This window comes from Phalacrocorax aristotelis, chromosome 1 (assembly GCF_949628215.1).
Source record: "Phalacrocorax aristotelis chromosome 1, bGulAri2.1, whole genome shotgun sequence".
NCBI classification, from domain to species: Eukaryota; Metazoa; Chordata; class Aves; order Suliformes; family Phalacrocoracidae; genus Phalacrocorax; species Phalacrocorax aristotelis.
The window spans coordinates 174,106,405-174,129,332 of NC_134276.1; the positions used below are offsets into that span (position 1 = coordinate 174,106,405).

Consider the following 22,928-nt stretch of genomic DNA (forward strand, 5'->3'; position numbering starts at 1 on the left):
AGATATGCTGAAGTCGTCATGTATATGACTCTCCACAATGTCCCAAGACTTACCAGGACTACAGGAAAAATTGAGGATTAAAACTCTCAAAAGCATCATCAGATAAACATGAATCATTCATAAGCAATATTATATTACAGGGCACTTCACTAATATTTTCATAATGTGGAGCACAGACTTACAGTAGGAAAGTGTTATAGATATCCTCACTCGTGAACATGTTAACATGCTTACAGTAACCTCCAGCATATTTATGCAGGAAAGTAATGGAAGGAAAAGATACAGGATAGTACACTCAGCAGACAGTTCTGTTAATTATCTTGTCCTGAAATCTACTTGTTATTTCATATTATAGTTTTGGACAATGAGTTTCACTATGCAAGTCCTTCATTTTGAAAAATCAAAGGTTTTATTTGTTTGTTTTCTTCCTTAATTTTCTCATAATATGATTTCAAGTTTTCACTTTTAAATTACATTTTGTGCCACGTTTCTGTCATTTATTCTGATACACAATAATTTGTTTGTTTAAAAAAATATATCTGTGTTCCTAGACCGAAGGTCAGTGGATTGTTGCTGTTATTATTACTATTAATCTCTTAGTCTACTTCTATGGCTCTTTTTATAGGCCTCACCTTGACACATCAGCAGAGCTGAGGTATTCTGTGGGCTCACTAGTTGATAGCCAGTCTGACTATCGGTCAACTAAAGTGATAAGGCGACCTAGAAGAGGCCGGATGGGCGTACGCAGAGATGAACCAAAGGTTAATCCCCAATTTCTTCTCATATATTACCTGATAAGAGAATGTATTTCAGGCTCTTAAGCTTACAGTTTATGTATTTCCAGAAAAAAAAAAAAAAAAACACAACAACAACAAAAAACCCAACAACACACCAAAAAAAAAAAGAAAAAAGAAACCCAAATAGCAAGCTTTTTTTTCTATACATACTCATACAAGAGTACTGTTGTACTAAAATGAAGGCAGAAAAGGTTGAAGTTCAGACGTCAAAGTTCAAGCATACTTGAGTGACTGTCTTCTCTGGGTTTATTTTTGTGTAGATTTTCCTGATAGTTAATTTTACACAGCATTAGAAATTATGTGAAAATACTGTAATCTGCAGTAATATTGCAAGTACTGTTGGTGAATTGATCATTGAATAAGTAGTCTTAAATGTTAGTTGCTTTCCTTTCCTATTTGATAGAAGTTCAACTTTGCAGTTGTTCTTCATTGAATAAGCCATGTACATCCTAATTTCTGCCCAGGTAAAATCACTTGGAGATCACGAGTGGAATAGGACTCAGCAGATTGGTGTTTTGAGCAGCCATCCATTTGAAAGTGACACTGAAATGTCCGACATCGATGACGATGATAGAGAAACGCTTTTTAGCTCCATGGACCTCCTGTCACCAAGCGGCCATTCCGATGCCCAGACTCTGGCCATGATGCTTCAGGAGCAGCTAGATGCCATCAATAAAGAAATCAGGTATGTAGCCTGAACCAGCGGTGATGCACTTATGATTACAGCTTCAGACTTCCTTTAGTGCATGAGTTCAGATCATAACAGTTAGGAAACACCACTTGTACATTTAAAGGATTAATAATGTGTCTGCTTTTCATGTGACAGTACTGATTGTGTGAAGATAACAACGGCATCTTCATTTCCTAAACATAGAAATTTCTTTCAAAAAACATTCCAAGAGAAGAACTGCCGGCTGAGTGAAGAGAAATACGTTAGACAAGGCTAACACAGGGCAAATTTGACAGATCGCTCTTCATAGTTCCCTTTTCAAGATCTTTTTCACTGTTCTGCATGACTCCTTTTACTCAATAATGACCTCCTATCAGAAATGTTTTATTTCAGTGCTCTTCATGCTTTCTCCTGATAATTACTCCTATGTTACATCTCATGTAAGATACATTTTCTAAGACATGGTTTCATTTTCTATGGAGGCATAGAATGCGATTTTTTGTGCTCCAAGTTAGGCTATAGTGCTTGGAAATAGGTGGTGAATTGAGTGTATCTTAATTTCTATGCAAATTTAATGGAGTGATAGAGAATCCAATTACATACTTTAATTAAGTGAGTTTTAAAAACAAAACAATATTTTAGTCTTAAAGCATTCTTACCTGTTTTTCAGGAAGAGTGACTTTTGAAAAATTGGTGTATGAAAAGCATCCTCTCATTAGTGACTGTTTCTCTAGAAGGAGACGAATGAGATTGCTCGATGTATTAGTAACTTTCGGGTAATTCTGCAGACAGAAAGGCTGTGGTTAGAAATATAAATAAAACCAGATTACCTTCTGCAAAATCTCAATCATTCTCTGAGCAAAGTAACTTTCGAGGGAGAACTCTACTGGAATATACTGACATTGAATAACTTTTCTGTTCATGGGGGAGACTTTGTTATAGATCTACAGCTTTGCATTTTCACTACTCCCAGAATTTCTTCATTCAAATAGGACTACACTGTTTTCTACAATCTCTTATGACAGCTGTCAAGATAGAGAGTCAAAGAGAAATTTTGTTCTTCGGAGGGTAAACTTCCTTAAAACAGTGTATGTAAAAGAAAGAACCTTATCCATATTTTCTGTTATTACACAGAAGTCAGCACAGTGACCAGTTCAGGAAGCTGTAGATGTAACAAAGGTATTTGTTTTAAAAAATACTAACATTTTGACAATTTAACAGTAAAAGGTTTTCACAAGAAATTGTACCTGCAGGTTGCATAGTGGGATATTACTTGTGCTGTCCTGAATCAGATCACTGTTTTACTTAACACAGGATCTTGACTTAGATGCCAGGTACCGTTTTATCAAAAAAAGGAAGCAAGGGTGCACATTTTATGTAGCCATTTTTAATGGAGGTCCGCTGAGATTAGTTTATTTCCCCTACTACTAAGCTGGTTCTGAAGTATAGGCTTTCATTACCATCACTGTCATTATTAAAGAACCAGGTAGCTAATTTTGTATTCTTTTACTTTATATGTTTCAGGAAAAATTATTATACAAGGATAGTCTTATAAACTGTACTGCATTTCACATTTTCTTGGTTTGTTTTTTTTTTTCTTTTTCCTTGACAAACACTATAAGGGTTTATTAAATGATTGGAGGTATCAAGAGAGATTAAAAATGTATTTTGCCTTGTTTTATTATACAAGATGATTCAGAATTTAGATTACTAAAATGAAAAAAATTGTTATCATTCCCTTTCAAAATACTATTTGCCTTTAAGTTCCTGCCATGCCTCATTTCAGAAATAACTGTAGACATTTTATAGAAATTGTGAAATGGATGTTAGGGAAGAAGATTTATCACAGCACAGGAATTTGTAGGTTTCTATTTTCAATGTATTATGGTTTCATTTGCTGTATTTGCTTCATTTCACTCAGAAAAGCCTGATTCACAGTTTCAGCCTCCCCAAACTTCATATTCTCTCATTTAACCTTGATCCTTCATACTTTTTCCTCTTCTTTGCAAAAAAAGACTCCTTCTAACTTGGGTTTATGGGCAAAGGACTTATAAGCAAATGTTTTATTTTAAACACATTTTATCATTCTAGGCACAATCAGAATTAAAAACCAAAACTAAAGAACCCAGTGCAAGCATCCTATTGAGGCTATATATATTTAAGCAGCTTATATTTTCTTGTTAACAACAGAGCTATTTTAATGAAATACATGTAAAAACTCAGTGCTTTAGAAACAACTGTTACTTTTTCATCAGTTTGTAGGGATGAAACGGACAAATTGTTTTGCATGTTCTCTTGTTTTATTAATATGGATTATCTCAGTAATTCCCTTCTTAAAGGCCCAATTTCATTTTAGTTTAAATTTGTGTTTGTGCTTTAGCAAAGAAAATCAGATGAAGCCAACTTAAGATTGGAATTAGTTTCCTATGGTAAATTGGATTGTTAACCCCGCCTCCCCTATACTATCTCCTTTGCAAAGGAACCAGTCTTCCTGAAATGTCATATGTCAAGTCATCTTGTTGGGCAGATTCTTCAAACAGTTTTTGAGGATGGAGGAATCAAGAAAAATAGTTTTATAATTCTGGTGATTAAAAATACCCTTTTCATTACTATTTTGGAGTTCCTCTATGCTATTCATGTTTGCTTTCTTTTTCTTTTGAATCTCATTTGAAAGGAAATATTTTTTTAGTTTTGCTTTTGGGGTCTGCAGAGACAAATACAACTACGTTCTTCTTTTATTTAATAAGGTTAATCCAAGAAGAGAAAGAGTCAACAGAACTGCGTGCTGAAGAAATAGAGAACAGAGTGGCCAGCGTGAGTCTGGAAGGCTTAAATCTGGCCAGAGTCCACCAGGGTACATCCATTACTGGCTCAGTGACTGCATCGTCACTTGCAAGCTCATCTCCTCCCAGTGGACACTCAACTCCTAAACTCACCCCTCGCAGTCCTGCCAGGGAGATGGACAGAATGGGGGTTATGACGCTGGTAAGAAACTTTGTGATGTCAATTTCAGGTGTGATATTTCTAGTATTAAATACGTCATCTTTTCACTGTATGAATGGCTTATGTCTCTAATTCTTTATTCACCTCTTCATCATACATACATATAGAAAATTCCCTAGAATATGGACGGTTGGGTGGCTTTGGTTTTTGTTATTGTGTTTTTGAGCATTGCATGATTCACCAGGGACATAAGGCTGCGGGGAGACCTTATCACAGCCTTCCAGTACGTAAAGGGGGACTATAGGAAAGATGGGGCCAACCTCTTTGGCAAGGCCTGTTGTGACAGGACAAGGTGTAATGGTTTTAAACTAAAGGAGGGTAGATTTAAACTGGATATAAGGAAAAACTTTTTTACTATGAGGGTGGTGAAACCCTGGAACAGGTTGCCCAGAGAGGTGGTAGATGCCTCATCCCTAGAGACATTCAAGGTCAGGTTGGACAGGGCTCTGAGCAACCTGATCTAGTTGAAGATGTTCCTGCTCACTGCAGGAGCATTGGACTAGATGACCTCTAAAGTCCCTTCCAACCTACACCATTCTATGATTCTATGATCCGATGATCAAGGGGCTTCAGCACACAGGCAGGGGAATTAATAACAAACAGAGCTTATGACTGGAATTACTGTAACCAATTTACGTGCAAAAAATGTTTACTACTGAAAAGCTCTGAAGTAATACAGTGGTCCCACAGACTACTGTGTAATTATTACTGAATTTAAACCTCCAAGAAATGTCTAGAAGACATTAAAACCTTCTACTACTTCGTATATATGATCATTTGGGTATACTTCTATATTTGGTATACTGTTTTATACTTGCAGCATTTTGTATGTATTCTTCATGACTTGAAATAAATGCTTTGTTTTCCAATAATTCATTTAACTGATGTATTTCAGCATTACAAGGAGCATGCATAAATAGATACCAAGCCATCAAATTATCATGCAAAGCATATCTAACATTACTGTACCTTTGAAGACATATTCTGAAATGTCTGGTTTGATTTGAAAAGGAATTTGCAAAAAAATTAATTTGGTTCCTATTGAAAAAGAAGCAGTGCTACAGTCAAATAAGTGAAGGTAGTACGTGTCGGCATATTCAAGATGTACAACTCTGATATTGATAAGAGTGCAGATGCAGGGTGCAGTCTACAGTGTGGCCTACAAATCAGTTTGGAGCCTGGGTGAATTCATCCCTTGAAGCACTAGGAGAGAATCAAAGCAGCCCACTCTGCTGGTGTCTACATACAGTGAGAAGAACAGGATACATGCAACCCAATTTTTTATTTACTATTTCTCTGATAAACTGAATTTCATAGAAGTCCCCTTGTGCTCCATTCCTGGGAAGCAGCAGCACTGGTTCCCTATGGAGCCTCTTAGCAGAGGGGAAATGAGCTTTGATCTCAATCAGAAAGCAGAAATCAACTCTCCCAGTTGAGAAGGTTGCCAGGAACAGCTGGGAGTGGAGCTGGCTGTTCTGGGAGTAGGGACTTTTGTCTACCATCATCTAGCTGAGTGCTCCCTTTTCCTGGAAACTGACAACTACTTGTATCCACCTCTACCCCTCCCAGTTTAGGATGATGTTTGCTGCATTCTTGGGAACTGAAGACAGCAGAGAGGAGATCAGGGCTGGAGGTTGTGGCAGGCTGTGGCACTGATTCTTTGCTGCCCCCAGCTCCCATTGGTGACCAGCAGAAATGAAAATGGTGGTGGTGCAGACCATTGTGGAGGTGTGTGTGCAGGCTGCCGCACTGCTACCCATGGGCTTCACCAAAGCAGCATCTTTCCAAATATGCAGTTTGGCTCCATTTCACCACCATTTAAACTAAACAGTTTGGCTGCAGATAAATGGCAATGGTTTAACTGATCTTCCAGCAGACACCTGGCTGTCACTCAGCTCTAGCTGGGCTAAAGCTCAGATGAATATGTCTGTATGAGTTGCAGTTGAACTCTTGACATATATAAGCTGTAAAAGTAGCACCCCACCGTGTGCTCAACAGTGCAGCCCACAACTGTGCTCACCCTCATCAACTGTTTCAGGACATTTCTGCCTTGCACTGTTTCAGCAGGAGTTCAGTGTTCAATATCTCCTTCTCCTTACTGGGTGGGAACAGACACAACAGGCTATCAAGACATCCTCTAAGTGGAAACTTTGGGTTGGGAAGAGCTCTGAAGAGATCTGGTCTCTGAGATCAAATGGCCATATGGTCCTGTAGGGGTTGGCTGAAGGAGCAGTACTGTATGAGTTTCCACAGCCCAGGTGCATGCAGTAAATAAATTCTGCAGAGTATCTTCAGCTTTGCTTGAATGAATGAGACATCTACCAAAAATAAAAATGAAAAGGGTGTTGAACAAGGCACATGCTAGCACCCTTCTACTGCTAAATAATGCTGCAGTACAGAAGATGAGTGAATTTGTATCCATTGACTGAGAATGCCAGTCACATTAATATGGGATAACTGGAGAAAAAGACCCCTTTTTGAGACATGGTATTTGTTAATGATTTTTTGTGTTTATACTTGGTGAGACACCAAAACATTTGTAATAGTAGATAAAACAAAAACAAAAAAATTGCTGTGTTGGGGGTAGTGGAAGGATTTATAGGAAAACTCCAAAAATAAAAAGTGCTGCTGTAAGCTTGCAGTGTTCTGTTCTTTACTAAGCTTATGAAAATTAAGGAGATTGTAACTTTAGAAAAAAATAGCTGCTTTCCCAGAATGGCATATTTGACAGGGGTTATCTTATGTTATGACACCAAGTGTATAATTAGTATATAATATGGATAGTATTAAATTAATGAAATCTCTGCTTCCCACTTCTGAATGTGAGAAGAATGAATGTGTGTCATTTCGGTATGCTCAAATAAGATTTATTAATCCCTTTTTTGTTGTTGTTGTTGTTGCTTTCGTTACCAATCCAAGCCAAGTGACCTAAGGAAGCATCGGAGAAAGGTAAGATACTGGGAAATTTTTTAAGTTTGGGAGAGCACATTTACCATGTTTCTCTGCTATAACCAGGATCCTTGCCAGCCACTGCATCGTCTCTACTCCTTTTCATTCAATTCCTGAACATAATCATTTTAGTCCTACCTGGAAAGGGTTGCAGGGGTCACAGCTAAGCCATAGAATCAAGGCCCACCAGTGATACCTTGGCGTAGTAGCCTCTACAGCACAAACTTAAAGGAACACGGTTAAAGCGTGGACACAGAAATAATTACCTTCAAATGTATTTTGGCCTCCAAACGTATTTGGTATCTTCTTGCTGGAGGAACCAGAGTCAGATTAACTGAAATCTTCTGGAGCAATAAAAAGTTGTTTACAGAATTGGCACTGAACATAGGATTTATCTTTACATGAGAGGAGGCAGTATTTAAGATAAATCATTATATGCTGTGACAAAATTCCTTTATGTTCATGCTTGTTTTCAAGCATTCTGACCATTCTGTTAACAAGCTATGGAGATAGTGGTCCTGTTTATGTCTGTATTTACCTTCTCCATTAAATCCCTGAGAAACTTTGTTTACTTGAATACCTGTTTAATGCAAGAGACATGCTAATGCCTAAGGTTATTTTCATGTTTAGACCTTTACTAGGTCAACCTGTTGGGCATAAAACGAATTAATTTCTTCTCCAAGTGTAATCTCTTTTCTGTCAAATATGTACTTTAAGCTGCCATATTTAGGCAATTGTTCTTTCCCAATAGTCTTTCAAAAGTAAGAATCCTTACAACTTGCACAAAAAATTGCACTTGGATCCATACACACTTCAGTTCACTTGACAAATTTGTGCAGCACATGTTGGAACTTTCTTGAAAAGCTAATTTGCTCTCATGGAGTCTCTCTCCCCCAGATTGCAGTAGTTGAAGAGGATGGGCGTGAAGATAAAGCCACAATCAAATGTGAAACTTCTCCTCCCCCAACACCCAGAGCTATCAGAATGACTCATACCCTTCCTTCTTCATACCACAATGATGCCAGAAGGTAAGATATTTGAAACATGAATTGATACATCACTGTTTTACAGTGTATTATCTTTTCAAATCATGTTGTTGTTTATTCCAGAATGACCTGATTTTGTCCTGTTTCTAAATAATTTAGGGAAGAAGATGTGATTGTTCAATTTGTGGGGAGATTATTACTGAAGTACAACAAATTAATTTGTTTGCAGAGCTGCTCAGAAGAAAATAAAATTTACCTGCAAATTTTGACATGTTATCTATTCAATTTCTTTGTTATCATTTTGTAGTAGTTTGCCTGCTTCACTGGAACCAGAAAGCATTGGTCTTGGCAGTGTCAACAGCAGCCAGGACTCCCTGCACAAAGCTCCCAAGAAGAAAGGAATCAAGTCTTCAATAGGACGTTTGTTTGGTAAAAAAGAGAAGGCTCGACTTGGACAGCTCAGTAAGGAATTAGTGGTAACAAGCAAAGATCACCATTTCACAGTCATTTTTACATTTTTAATTTTACTTCTTTTCAGTTTTCCAATTTGCTTATTTTTCTCTGGCAGGACCTTCCCATTAAACTTTATTCCTTTCAGCAATTATATTTGTTAGGAGTTCGCTATAACACAAATGAAAGGAGACTGCTGGCAAAAATTACTTAGAGTCATCCTCTTCACTGAACCTACTGCTTCAATACTCTCTTGAATTAGGGTAAAAGTGCTGACAGTATATTCTCAAATAATTAAAAATAAAGAGGAGGCGAGAAAGTAATAAGTAATAAACCACTATAAGGGGTGTAACTGTGATATGGAAGTTCCTTGCAAGTAAATGTAGTTGCTTTTCAGATTTCTTTGTGTCAATAGGCATCTGCTAGTGCCTATCACTGAATCCTCACCTTACTCTTTCAATCAGCTATGCTGCTCACAGCAGTGCCTTGGTTTTTTCATACTACTTCTGCCCTTTTACCTTGCCAAGACCTTAGTCTAATTCATTCCTAGCAAAAATTTTCCTTTGCGATATTCCATAGGATATGTCTATGCCACATGCAGAAAGAAACCAGTCATAGCATAATTTTATTTAACAACATTAGGTAGCATAAGCAATGGAAGGTGGAGTGACAATCTTCAGCAAAGGCTCATAGTCCACACACCCAAATGGGCAAATAAATCCTTAGTCTATATTGCTAGGCTATCTGATGTAGCTAGATTGTATACACATGTCAACACAAGCATCAAAGTGGTATAGATGTGTCAGTAAAATATAAAAACTAGCTTTTTCTTAGTCATGAAGATGTCACATAGTACGAATTCCTGAGGCACTACATTTTTACTGCCGTGGTGACCACATAACACCCGTAAAAGAATTTTAAGAGTTTGCAGTAACTGTAAATGCTTAAGCAATAGGTAAGCCTGAAATTAAAAAGCTAAATTGATATTAAAGCATGTCCTTATCACAACTAACAAACCCATCACTAAGATCGTACAGAATAAAATAAGGCAATATTAAGGTCAAAGTATCAGAGTAAAATCAAATAACTGAGTATTCTCCATTTACACTCCAACCTTTCTCCTTTCTGCCTGTGAGAACCTTGTGTTCTTGAAAAAGAAAAGTGATTTCTAATCGCATTTTAAATTCCCTTTTTTCTCACTATGGGAAGAATAAAACTGATTTATTCAATCTTTTTCATAGTTTAATGTATTTCAGAATCTATTAAATTAGTCTCTCAAATACACCTGCATGTCACCATCTGCACCGATGGAGAATTTTATAACTTTAGACTGCGTTATTAATTCACATTTACATTCCATAAAACCGGTTTTATTGATACTGTTGGATTATGCACAGTAATCTATGATTTCACAGTAACTCAGGAACATAGAGGACAAAGATGTAATAAATGTGGTCTTCCCTACAGTTCCTTGCGATGTGGAACAAAAATAAAATAACAACTTTAAAGATTGTCTCGGGGCAAAGTAATCTGGCAATAGATTAATTGCTTAATAATACTGCACATGATTAATAAGACATATGTATAATTGGATAAAGCCTATTTGTAGTTCCCAACACTAGCTCATGAAATTGCAAAAAGATATTAGTGAAGATTTGCAACTAAATGACATTTTTGTGGCTTCCATCCTTTAGCTCAACAGCAAATATTTCAGTATAATGCACATTTTAATTAAGCAAACTAGGTTTAGAAGTATGTTTAAAATTTACAGTAGCACTTTGAACTGACAAAAAGGGAGGAGCACAATATTTTTAGAAATTGAAATAACATTAAACGGCTGAAGTATAAAGTTGCTTTCCTAATCTTAATTTCTAAGATATGAAAAGAAAAAAAATATTAAGTGGCAGTTTCATTCAATGGCAGTACTTTAAAGACAAAACAAAACTTAAAAGTAGCAATCATGGTAGTACTTGAATCCATTCCATGATGGGTACATTATCTGTGCAGCTATATAATTAATAGTTCTATTTATATTAAGATACTATATCACGGAGATCTAGATAGAAAGTCCTGTCATCACTGCACTGCAGTATATTTGCATTGTTTTCATAACCTAAACATATAATGCAAAACAATAAAAGAATCTCATTTAATTTCCTGCTTAAATTAAACATTCTAATTTTTTATAGATATATCTTACATTTTTTAATATGAAAAACATCTTTTCTTCAGTAGCACATCAAATACTGAGAGGTAGTAAAAGTAATTTTGAGCTTCAGAGAAATTAATTTGCTTTCTTATAAGCATATTTGCCCTTGCACACAATTACGCTTAAAGGAGCACTTTAAATGTTCACGTCAATGCAGAGGATATTAGGGATCCCAGTGATATTATACATTATAATTACACATAGTACATCTGTAACTAATTCTATAATACCTCTAAAATCACATGTAATATATGCTTGTATTTAGAAGCAATATTGGAACCTCCCAAGTTTTGTCACTAACTTCAGCAGAGCCAGGCTATCACCCAAAAGATTTCTTGGCTCTGTGTTCCCTGCAAAACTCTCAAATTATTAGTTTTCAACTGCTAAACTTGCCAGAGTTCCGTTATTTTATAGTTTGCTACTTTTTTAACTCTGCTAAACCATTTCTGTTATTGTTCAAAGGCAGATTCATGCCTTAGGAGATCTTTCCTAGAATCAAGATTCAAGATTTCTAGATTCTTCAAGATTTCTTTTAATTATTGGAGAAGGGAAAAGGAATGTTACAGTGAGCAGGAGTGCCCTTTATTTCTTTTTCTGTTTATTTGATTGATTTTAAACTTATCCACTCGTCTCTCAGTGGGGAATACCACAGTAGACATTTACATATTCTTCCTGTCCTACATTTTAAATATTTTAGTCCCTAAAACAAACAATACGTTATAGGGATTTTTAGCCCTGCCCAGACAAGCTGATCTCTATGGTGTGTGCAAAGGTCAGCTTGCTAGGAAACATTTGTTGTGGCCGTCTGCATCCCTAAGATACTGACAGGCACAATCGCTACATCCAATACAATGTATGCTGGGTTATTCAGAGAGTCAGATGTGTTTGTCTTCTGGCGAAGTCAGTTATGCCAAGAACACTTCCCAATCTATGAAAAAACCTCATTGCACTGCACTCATACCATCTCTATCTGATGTACTGTGAGCTGCTCTCTCGGCAAGCTGTGATATATTATACAGCAGTTTTCGAATTTAAAAACTTACTCCAGAGTCAGCAAGAAACATTTCATGAGATATTCTGTAAGACTTTGAAAGACAGACAAAGTAAAGCAAAGTATACATTCATGTTTTCTGCATTTGTGATTGGAGGCATCCTTCTCATCATGAGACTTGCAGAACTAATGTCCTCTTTAATAAAGAAAAATTCTGTCTAGGCAAGCAGGAGTGTTAAAACTACAACTGCTTTGAAATAACATCTTTTCTAAGTTAACATAATAAAAATGATAGAGCAATAGCTTTTGTTCTCACTTGATTGAGGAGCATGTAAATGTGACTTGTAAAAGGCTGTGATACTATTTCACTATATAACATTTAGGCTTTATTTTATGGTTAAAATCAATTAATAAGAATAGAAATATTTAAATTCATACTCTGCTTTCTTAATTATGCCAGTGTCCACTCTACAATTGTTCACCATCCATTAGCTGAGAAATAAGAAGTTGCTGTTGCCAAATGGAGTCAAGCACCAACATTTACCATACTACTGTCTTCCTTCTTATGCCAGTTACACACCTTCTGAATAGCAGCACAGGCAGAAAGCAGCCTTCAAAGAAGTGCTGCAGCCTCTCTGCACACATACATGTGCAAATGAGGACAGCATGGAGCCAGAGCCAGGAGACTGCACTGACAGCTTCTTCCTTGAATCCAGGCAACGATAAAAAAGTCCCGAGCATCTTTCCACTTCTGCACCAGGAAAGTCACATTAGTGGACATATTGTATGATCAGCGTGGATCATAAAATACCAGTCGTGTCCTTACTTTATAATACGATTTTATTTAGGTCTGGGTGTCCTGACTTACTGCAAGCTTTCCTTGGCGCCCTATGCAAGTAACTCAAATTCCCATGACTCTGTGACTTTGACAGGAATTAGGTGCCTATGAGGCACCTCCAGGGAGACCTAGGAGGATTTTTACCTCTCTGACAGATTCTTTGTGTCATCTGTGGCTTGGGAGTTTGCAGGGATAATGACATCAAAGACTCTAAGACTATGACAGCAAAACAAAGACTTTAGTATTACAACATTAAGTGATGCTGTATTATGTCAATAATAATGAGGCAGTTCTTGAGATGGCACTTGCTTTTGTACATTTCCCAACTAAGATTAAAAAATGGTGAGGGCATTGCTTACTTAGGACCATGAGACTGAACCTTAGGAGGCAAAGAAAAACAGGCAAAGGAGATCAGGGTGCTTTTCTCATACATTACTGCTAAACACAAGGAAGAGAAACCAATTCTTCCCTCTACTTCTACTCTTTTCCATGTAGTAAACACTTGCCAGAATTTACTTCTGTAGGTGATAGATGTTCTTCACAAACACCAGATGTCATGGTTTAAGGAAACAAACATAGGTGATGATGAGGGGTGGGAGGGGGATTGAAGGGTTGAGGAGGAAAACAATTGGGAAAGAGCTATGGGAAGATACGGTGGGGTTGTTTTGGCTTGTTTTCCAGGAGGTTACATGGAAACTGAGGCAGCAGCTCAGGAATCTCTGGGATTAGGCAAACTTGGAACCCAAGCAGAAAAGGACCGAAGACTAAAGAAAAAGTGAGTACCTTTTTCATGTGAGTTTCATTGGCTCAAACTTGATTCAAATGTCAGGTTTTGTGTTGGTTTTACTCAGACATGTAATGAGAAGCTAGACCATCTACTATGCCAGTTTACCACTTAGTGTGTTTTTGTTCCACTGTAAAAGTTTTAAAAGCTGCATACAAAATATAGAGAAAAATATTTAGAGTCTGTCAATTGTACAATAGTGTTTCATTTGTGAAAGAACATAGGTTTATGAGAAAGAGACATTTTCTATTTCATATTGTCACTAATTCCATGCCGTTTGCCTTCTGTGCAATTCTTAAAAAATAGGCAGGCATTTAATGGCTCACTAAGTAGATTTTTCAGAAGGAAAAAAAGAATTTTTTGCATTATCTATTGAATGCATGATTATTTCTGTCTATAAAAGTCAAAGGCTCCCCATAAACCCTAGCAGCTTCACTTTCTTTTTGCCTGTCAGCAAATGGCAACCTAGCTTTTTGTTCACATAAATTATATAACAATTTAATTCTGTCTTTGGTGCACCTCCTTGTAAAATCAATACACTGACTCATAGCAGCTGCCAGAAGCTAAGGAGAACTATTAAAATAAAGCTACAAACACAGAAGAAACCTCTTGGCAGCATCACAGTTCCAGTGTAATTAGAGGGTGTCAGAAGAAAAAAATGGTACTTAAAAATGACTTTGCAAATTCATTCTGTAAACAGGTTTATTTTTTTATCCACAACCATTAACTGTAGTGCTATTATTTGGATTCTGAATGCCTCAATTTTTAAATTTCTAGGGTTTACAGCTTTCTTTCAGTCTTTTAGTGCTCCTTTGCAAAGTTTCAGGAGAATCTGCAATTCTAATCCAAAGAATCTAGAGCTAATGTTTCAGCTTCTCTTTAAACTTCTATGTAGAATATTTTTAATCACCGCTTTCATATCAAGCTCTTGATGAAATATATCTTTAAATGTACACATCTATATAATGTACAAATGTAAGTGTTCCATTTAAATCAGCCTCAATTTAGCAATTAGAGAAGCAGTCATTGTGCTAGCTGAGAGGGAAGAAACGTTTTAAATTCAATTAAGAAACTCGCAATAACATTCACAGGGATATTGCAGTTGATGAATCTTGTCCCTGTATTTCTTCTCTATACATTTTTGTCACTCATTAGTCATTTAGAAATATAGGGGTGTAAAGAGTATATTACTATACTTTTTTACTAACTCTAGAAAACATCTTTGACATGGTCATTTCCATTCATAAAGCATATCATGGAATTTTCAGCAGCCTACTTTTTGCAGTCCCTATTTATTTTCCAGCTCTGACGACTGAAGGTCCCACAGTATTGAAATCACTTTGAAGGGACGAATGTGTTCACTTTGTTCACTTTCTCATATGTTAGTTCCTTAAGCTGGATAAAATAACATAAGACTTGACACATACTACTGCATACATGACATGACTACTTCATATAAGAGAGTGCCTACTAAGTTTTGGGTCTGGAAATAGTAGGCGTACAGGGAATCTGTTGTTAGACTTCTGTCTAATCTCACACAATTAGACTTTTCCATGCTTTCTTCTTTTCAAGTCTTTCCTATTTCTTCTCCTGTGTCTGTCTGTCCTTGTTTATGGGTTAGATATAAAGAAAATGTTCTCTGCTGGAAGGAAAGGAATCTTTCCTTTGTGGCTATGACTATTCATGTAATATAAACCATATACTATTTATCCTATGTATATGTTATATACCTGTGTCATGAGATTTTAAATTTTTTCCCTGTTCTTTTAGATTTGTCTGTCTTCACAGTTTCTTGCTTCGGAATCCTTACAACTACTTTTGAGATTTCTCTTAATTACTGCCAGAGAAAGGTTAACATACATTGCTAGCTTATAAATACATATATGTGATATAGTTGTAGAGGAACTTTAATATGGAAAAAATGTAGCATATTGTGTTAGAACTATACATGAGGTTCTACTGAATTATGATAATCATTCAGATGCCAATCTATCAATAGGGTGTAAGAGAATTAACACTTGTAAAAAATGAAGTCATGTATTTGCATGTCTTACCTTAGAAAGTATTAAACTGAAACAGCCCAGAAAGTCATTTAAATGAAAAATTTGTCTCAGTAGGTCAGATTCCTTTCTGCCAACACTTGACAATACATAACTCCCCCTGGAAGTAGAGCCTTAACAAAGATACGGTAGCTGCAAGATTACTGTTCTGGGTAATGCAAGTACTGCGTAACATTGAGGATAATAGTAATGTGTATGAGGTCCTTGTAAGAGGTAATAAGAGAAGTCTGAGAATCATTTGCCATCTTGCCATGTCATGATGTAGCAGTAAGATTTAAGTCCAAGCATTTGATTCCTTTTAACTGTCAAACAAAAGTGCCCTACAACCCCTGCAGAGGCAGCGAGCCCAGTCACTGGAATGGGGATAGCAGAGCACTTCACCTTGCAAGGATTTCTATGGCTAATTTAGATTTGGACATAAAACCGCAAGAGAACCAGGCCCACCAAAAGGATAGCTAAAGGGTAGACTAAAGCAGGGAAGCAATCCTTTGTATTACATTTCAGGTCTGGGAGAGCTTATGCTGCTTTGTCACTTCCTTAAAAAAAACCAAACAACAACAAAAACACAAAAACAACCCACCCACCCCAACCCCCCCAAAAAACCTCAAAATGTTGATCCCAGAGCCAACTCACTTTCTATAAAACAGGAATAATACCACATACCGAACTTTTGTTTCCCTGATACACATGTAAGTCAAGTCAAATGGCTTTCAGCCCTGTTAACAGCTCAGCAAACTTCTCTTTCAGTTCAATGGTAGTTCTGGTGCAGGAAAGAAAGGATTCTCCCCTTGACGTGAAACCAGAGGTCTGATTCATCACTGCGATCAACACCTGAGTACTGTGAGCAGTACTGATGAGCTTCACCAGAGCTTGCAATTAGCTTTGCGTTAGTAAATGAAAATTGGATAGAAGTTACTATAAAAGGACGAATTCTTGTTAAAATGTTATCCATGGTATTTTTTTCAGTCAAATTAATTTCTTAGGTGAAAAATACCTTAAAATGCTAAAATTCTAATTTTGCATTTTTCAATGTATTCAACTTCATCAGTAATTCGGCAAGGATGCCCCTACCCCAGGGATGAAGAAGCACAATGTTTCAGATTGTGAGCTGCTGCAGCCAGTAGGTACTAATGATCCACCAGGTGTCCTGGCCACCTGCTCTCTGAGTAGCAAGCACGTGCGTTAGCCCTGCTCTGGCCTCGTGGAGTTACAAACACACTGGAGCACGTTATACTATTTTAGCACAATTTACATGCATAGTAATAGATTACTGAATAATACATTTCACTCTGAAAAGTTTCATGAGAGGATATGATAATTCCGGAGACCAATTCTCTTTCTGGTGATTATAGTGTCATTAACCTAAATTTCAAAGTTTTCCTGCTTCTTGCTTAGAAGATGCTATTTAGATGTAAAATTTCTTTCAGTTTCAATTGACTACTTAGGCATCATTAAAATGTAATTAACAGTTTGTCTCAATGATATGCCAGACATTTATAAAGCTCAAACAAGACTCCCTATTCATCCAACATTTGGTTATTACAGTAGATTTATTAGGAACAAGTCTTTCTCCTGAGGCATCAAAGAGAAATTAAGGAAGCTGTGTAGAATTTTTTAATTAGACCCAACACGTTCCTAAAATCATCTGAAAAGATGAATTTAAGTTGCCTGAATCATCCATAGATGTTTACTCTCGGACATAAAATATATGACAGCTATAGTTAATTTTAAAACTTTTTAAGTCTTACTATTTGTGAATTGAGCATGCAGTCCTAGAAAACAAAAAAATGAATGTCGGGTATTTAGAATGTTTATGGTGTTATTCCATTATTGGATGAAAACAAGTGATGTTGGGGTGTGACAAAGAATAATGCATTGCATTTTTATTATTTAAGCTAACCTTTATATTCCACTTCACTTGTTCTGCACAAAAACTGTTAATATTTCCTATTAAATTTCTTCTTCCTTTTATCTGACTCTCAGAGCCTGTTTGCCTAATGAGTAACTTCTTCAATAACTTCAGAGTTTAGGACTAAAAGCATTAATGGTGCTGATACCCTTTATGTCACCATTACATTCAAGTCCCTTAATGATTCAAATAATTTGCATTCATCTAAATCATTAAGTTTATTTGGTTAAGATATGCTTTCCAGAAGGCACCCATCACTGAAATGACAAATGGAGATTTTCTCTTAGTACTTTTTTTTCTAGTGAGTAATCAGTCTCACTGTGAAAAATAGTACCTAATTTCCAATTCTGAATTTTGTAGGTACTTTTTCTCCATGACTGCGTATACACTATCCCAGCTGTTCATAACATTATCCTTTGTGGGTGTTTTTGCACCAAATAATATGACCGTGCATGATACTTGGCCTTGGCATTCACTCAGGGTTGTGATGATAGCCCAAGCTGATACTCAGCGTAGGAAGTTTCAGGTCAGTCCAGTTTCTGTCAGAACTCATAAAGGTTCGTGGAGGGTTCGGTTACAGGCATAGTGCCACCTGGGACAGCAGAAGTTGATCAGTGTGTGTCCCACAAGACAATTCATACCTCAAACGAGAGTAAATAATGCTGTGTCTAAAATCAAATAATCTGTGTCCCCCGTAAAAAGATATACCCCCACTGAGCTCACCTCAGGTAGCAAATTAAGGCACGTAAGGGAAGCTGTATAAATGTTTTACTGTCCTGTTTACTAAAATACCATATGATGAACCCTTAATAAAATTCTTATTTAACAATTAACTCAGCCAAACTTGAAATATTGTCAACAAATAGAGCCATGTTTGCTTCCCTTTTTACTATAACTACCATACTGAGCATCAGTTGGATTCTCTTTGTCCACAGTTTTGTTCACGGGTGATGTCAAATTGTCCTTACCCAAGAGCCTTCTGGTGGCAAATAAAGCTCTAGAGAGTCTTGCTTTGTCTTTCAAAGTGCAGTATAGCTCTGAGTGTCAGTAATATATATCCTTTTCAAATGTATTATTTGATTTGATCTGTAACAACATGCACTGTTGCAGCAAGTATCTGCCCGAAGAAGGAAGCATGCCCAAGACAGGCAAGACATATATGTCTTCTATGTTGCATAAATGTATGTAATGATTGGCCATAATCACTGATATTTCACAGAATGTGTTTATTTCATCCTGTGCAAGGCACCAACATAAGGCAAGGTTTGAGAGACGTTTAAGTGCCATGTAGTCCTAGGTTGCCACATGGAGGTGGATTTGACCTTGTGCGTGCTGCTAGTACAGATTGAGATTGGCCTATGCAATCCCAAACAGAGATTATGTAAATGAAAAAAAGTTTGCATGCAAGTCAGCTAGCCTGCATCACACTGACAGGATTCCAGCCCGAAGCTGATAAATTCCCCAGTTATTTAATGTGAGCATTTAAATAACACTCATTACTTACCTCATAGCTGATGAAATAACTGCACTGCGTCATAATGCTGTCACTCCTAGTCGTCTGGTAGTGTTAGGACGAGTCAAGAGCAGAGCTTTAGCTTCATTTTTTTTTCTTCAGTTTTGTTTGATTTGACTCTGGACAAGAATCTAATCATTCCACATTTCCAAAACAAGCTTAAGATGCGAGGTTTATATTTTCCAAGGAAAATCAAAGTAAACCATTCCTTCCTTGGTACTTGCTTTGGGGAGATTTACTCAGAATCACAGAATGGTAGGGGTTGGAAGGGACCTCTGGAGATCATCTTGTCCAACCCCCCTGCTTGAGCAGGCACACCTAGAGCAGGGGGCACAGGAACGCGTCCAGGTGGGTTTTGACTGTCTCCAGGGAAGGAGACTCCACAACCTCCCTGGGCAGCCTGTTCCACTGCTCTGTCACCTTCACAGGAAAGATGTTTTTTTTCATATTTAAGTGAAACTGCCTGTGTTCCAACTTGTGCCCATACAGAATCACGGAATAAATAATAAATACTCCACAGATACAGGTTTTTATTTGCCAGATATAGTCTCCTGCTTTCAAGTAGCTTGCAGAATAGCCTTGATATGCCAGGACACATACATATGCTTACATACATGAATAAAGACTTGTAAAATCAAGACCTAAGTAATTCTCATATGTAAAATTATGTTGTAAAAAGAAATTCTCAGTATTCACAGCCTTTTAATTAATCTTGCAGAGATGATTGCAATGCTGTTAAGTCTCAGCTGACTACAGTGATGCACATATTAAACAGCAGTATCTTCCATATGAACAGAAGAGCATGTTGTATTAATTGACTCTTCCTTTCTACCTAGAAAAAAAAAAGAATGGTAGATGTTGATAAGTCCCTTTGATAAATTTGACAAATTCCTGATAATGCTTCAGTCCTTTTCTTTTATCGGTTTTCATTTGTATATATCCTTCAAAAATTGGGAGATGATAGAAGTCACAAAAAATAGGCCTCATGTTGTGGTAATCCACATTTAAATAAAATCAGTAAAAGAAAACAGAACACTGGCACTTCCATTTTTTATGGGCAAGTCTAAGTTTTAGATCCCTGTCAACAGGCTACTTGAAAAAATGTCTAGGCAGACCTTTTTGTGGAATAAGAGTTTGAAACGCTATAGTTATCATTTAGTTGCTTTTGAATCCACACAATGCAGTGTGTGCAACTGCAATTAGAATTTGACATAGTGTTTGTGACTACAGATAATCTCTGTCCTCTGCAGTATACAAATAGCTGTTTCTAATGATTTTCTTAATTACACACATTTTGAAAAAATTAATCCAATTGTTTGGATTAATTAAGGTCTTTTTCTGTGCCATCAGTCTAATGTTCCTGTATACTTAATGCTGATTAAACACCATTATATCCTAAACATACATAATTTTTTTTTTATAGTAGTTCTTAAGAATCCAACACCTTTTTTTCCCCCAATCTTTTATTTACTGCATCTTTAGGAAAATTCAAGTTTTGCATTTAATTTCTTCCCTTCCTACCTCATCTACAAGAAACTACCTGACGTTGTTAGTAGTTTCCAGACTTTAGTTCTTCCTCCCTTTCTAGGGAACGATACGGTGTTCAGTAGCTATTACATTCTATTTTCTCATTCCAGTGGAGGAAGGAGAGGTATTCCACGTTCTGATATGCAGTTTAGGATTGTCTGCTGCATCCACCATGGTTTTCTCTTGACTGGATCAGTGTCTAATCCTTGAGACATACATAGAGAAGAATTTTCTTTTTAAACTTAATTCCTTTTGCAAACATTTTTAACACTTACTGGAAGACCCTTTCAAATCATTAGTCAGTCAAAGCTTTTGCAATGTTAAAAATGGGTCTTGCTATTACATCAGATACTCGGAACCTTTTTAGCATTACAAATGTGAGGATATATGGGTATTTATCTTGTAGAGGATTATTAAGCCTTCTTCAGCTTATTCTGGTATGAAAAATTGATGCAACATATTTTACTCTATATCTAACATATATTTTTAAAATCTTGTATTTGTAAAATAATATTTTTATCCTTTGCCAAGGGTTTTTTTTAATTTTTTCCTCATTAAAGATAAGGCTATTTGTGTCAACAAGTTGCAAGTTTTTAATCAAACAAAAACAGAACAAAGCCCCAGCCCCTGCCTTATCTACACATATAGGCCTATCTAGTGCAATTTGGGATTTCTGGATAGATATAAGCTTCTACCCTCATGCATGCAGCTGGATCTCTAAATGATGATCTCCAGCAGATGCAAATATCCTGTCAGATTAACTGTAGAATTAGGGTTTAAGGGAAGAATGGATAAAGCACAGCAAAGGAATGAAATTCTGCATAACTGTTATTTTAATATATGTCTAAGGGGAATTGTGTTCTTCCAGTAAAATGGTGATTAAATGCTTGTCTTACGAAAAGGTAAAAGCTAGAATTTAAAGATCCATTTTTTTCTGCTTTATTTTTATTATTCTGTGGACAAGATGCTCAGGAAGGGAAGGAATGTCCCTTGATTCTCTGCTTCTATAGTGGGGGAGACTGGAATGGCCTTCAGGTCCCGTAAGTTATCCCCAAGCGACTGCAAACGGCCAGCTCATTAAAGCTGCCAGAAAATTACTCGCATTCCAGTTAATCCCCCTGTTTATTTCTCTTTACCCATACCCAAAGGAGTATTCAGAGGAAGAAGTGGGAGTTCTGGTTCAATAGGCTCTGGAAGGTCCAAAATTAAAAACTTTTCTAGCAAAGGTGTTCAAGTCAGTCTTTACAGTTAGCTCAGTACATATGAGCACAAAGGAGATTTTAGCCCCAAAATCACAAATGCCTATTCAATTCGAATGGTACTTCCATCAGATTTGGCAATTGTTTGACTAAATCTTCAGTCTTTTATTTATATTGCATGCCTTTGTTGACCTTCCTTTCCTTAATTTTCCTTTCTTATGTGTATAAATTTGTCATTTGTTTCCATCTACTTTTCTGTATTGCACTTTCTTTCCTCTCTCCCAGCTGTTCTGCTGATCTCACACACATGAAAACAAGATTTAAGATCTTGAAACCAGCCCCCTCCTGAACTCACTGAAATGTCTGCAACCTCTTCTTAATTAATCAGAGCACAGGCTTTTCGCCCCAAAGTTTTCTATAGTTATATCTACCAAAAATTTAGTATCTTGGTAAATCATTTGTTAATAGAAATACAGTTTTCTGAGATGTCTGGGTTTCATTCAGGCATATAATTTTCTTTTTATGATGGCAATTAAAGGATGCTGAAGAACGTTTATTATCAGCAATGGCATCCTGCTTTCTCCTACAGATACTGTTACCAATTATATTGGCAAGAATAGGTTACCTAGAGGGCAAAACGCTCATACCAGTATTGCTACTAATCTAGTATTAGTATGACTGCTCAAATTAAAACACTGAATGGCGTGAATAACCATTACCACTGTTAGTCACCTATGTGCATGAAATCTGCATATTTTAAAAAAAAAAACCACCATAAAACCCCAAGTCTAGGTCATTTATGATTACTCTAAGATATTTTGCTAAAATATTAGTAAAGTGCTCATAGAAAAGCAGACCTTGGTTTGCAGTCCACTCAATTTTACTGTGTCTCTATGGTAATTGGCTTAAACCCACAGGTTTGGGATTCTCAGGATTCTTGGTGTTACACAAAAATCATTATGAAATTATTCAAATCTGTGCAAAATGCTTTGATTTGAAAATCTTTTCCACGTTCGCTATGTTTAAAGATCTTTGGCACGGAT

The 22,928-nt window shown here is 36.6% G+C and overlaps 1 protein-coding gene across 7 annotated transcripts in view; it reads left to right on the forward strand.

Annotated features, from left to right (window-relative positions):
* The window catches only part of PPFIA2 (PPFI scaffold protein A2), a 344,808-nt gene that overhangs the window by 293,607 nt on the left and 28,273 nt on the right, over nucleotides 1–22,928 (forward strand). For all 7 annotated transcript variants that reach the window (XM_075080712.1, XM_075080714.1, XM_075080713.1 and 4 more), the window contains 7 exons: nucleotides 626–761; nucleotides 1,262–1,482; nucleotides 4,215–4,452; nucleotides 7,390–7,419; nucleotides 8,317–8,447; nucleotides 8,713–8,867; nucleotides 13,575–13,668. In XM_075080712.1, coding sequence (XP_074936813.1) covers nucleotides 626–761; nucleotides 1,262–1,482; nucleotides 4,215–4,452; nucleotides 7,390–7,419; nucleotides 8,317–8,447; nucleotides 8,713–8,867; nucleotides 13,575–13,668 — 1,005 coding nt within the window. The remainder of the gene's footprint in view (nucleotides 1–625; nucleotides 762–1,261; nucleotides 1,483–4,214; nucleotides 4,453–7,389; nucleotides 7,420–8,316; nucleotides 8,448–8,712; nucleotides 8,868–13,574; nucleotides 13,669–22,928) is intronic.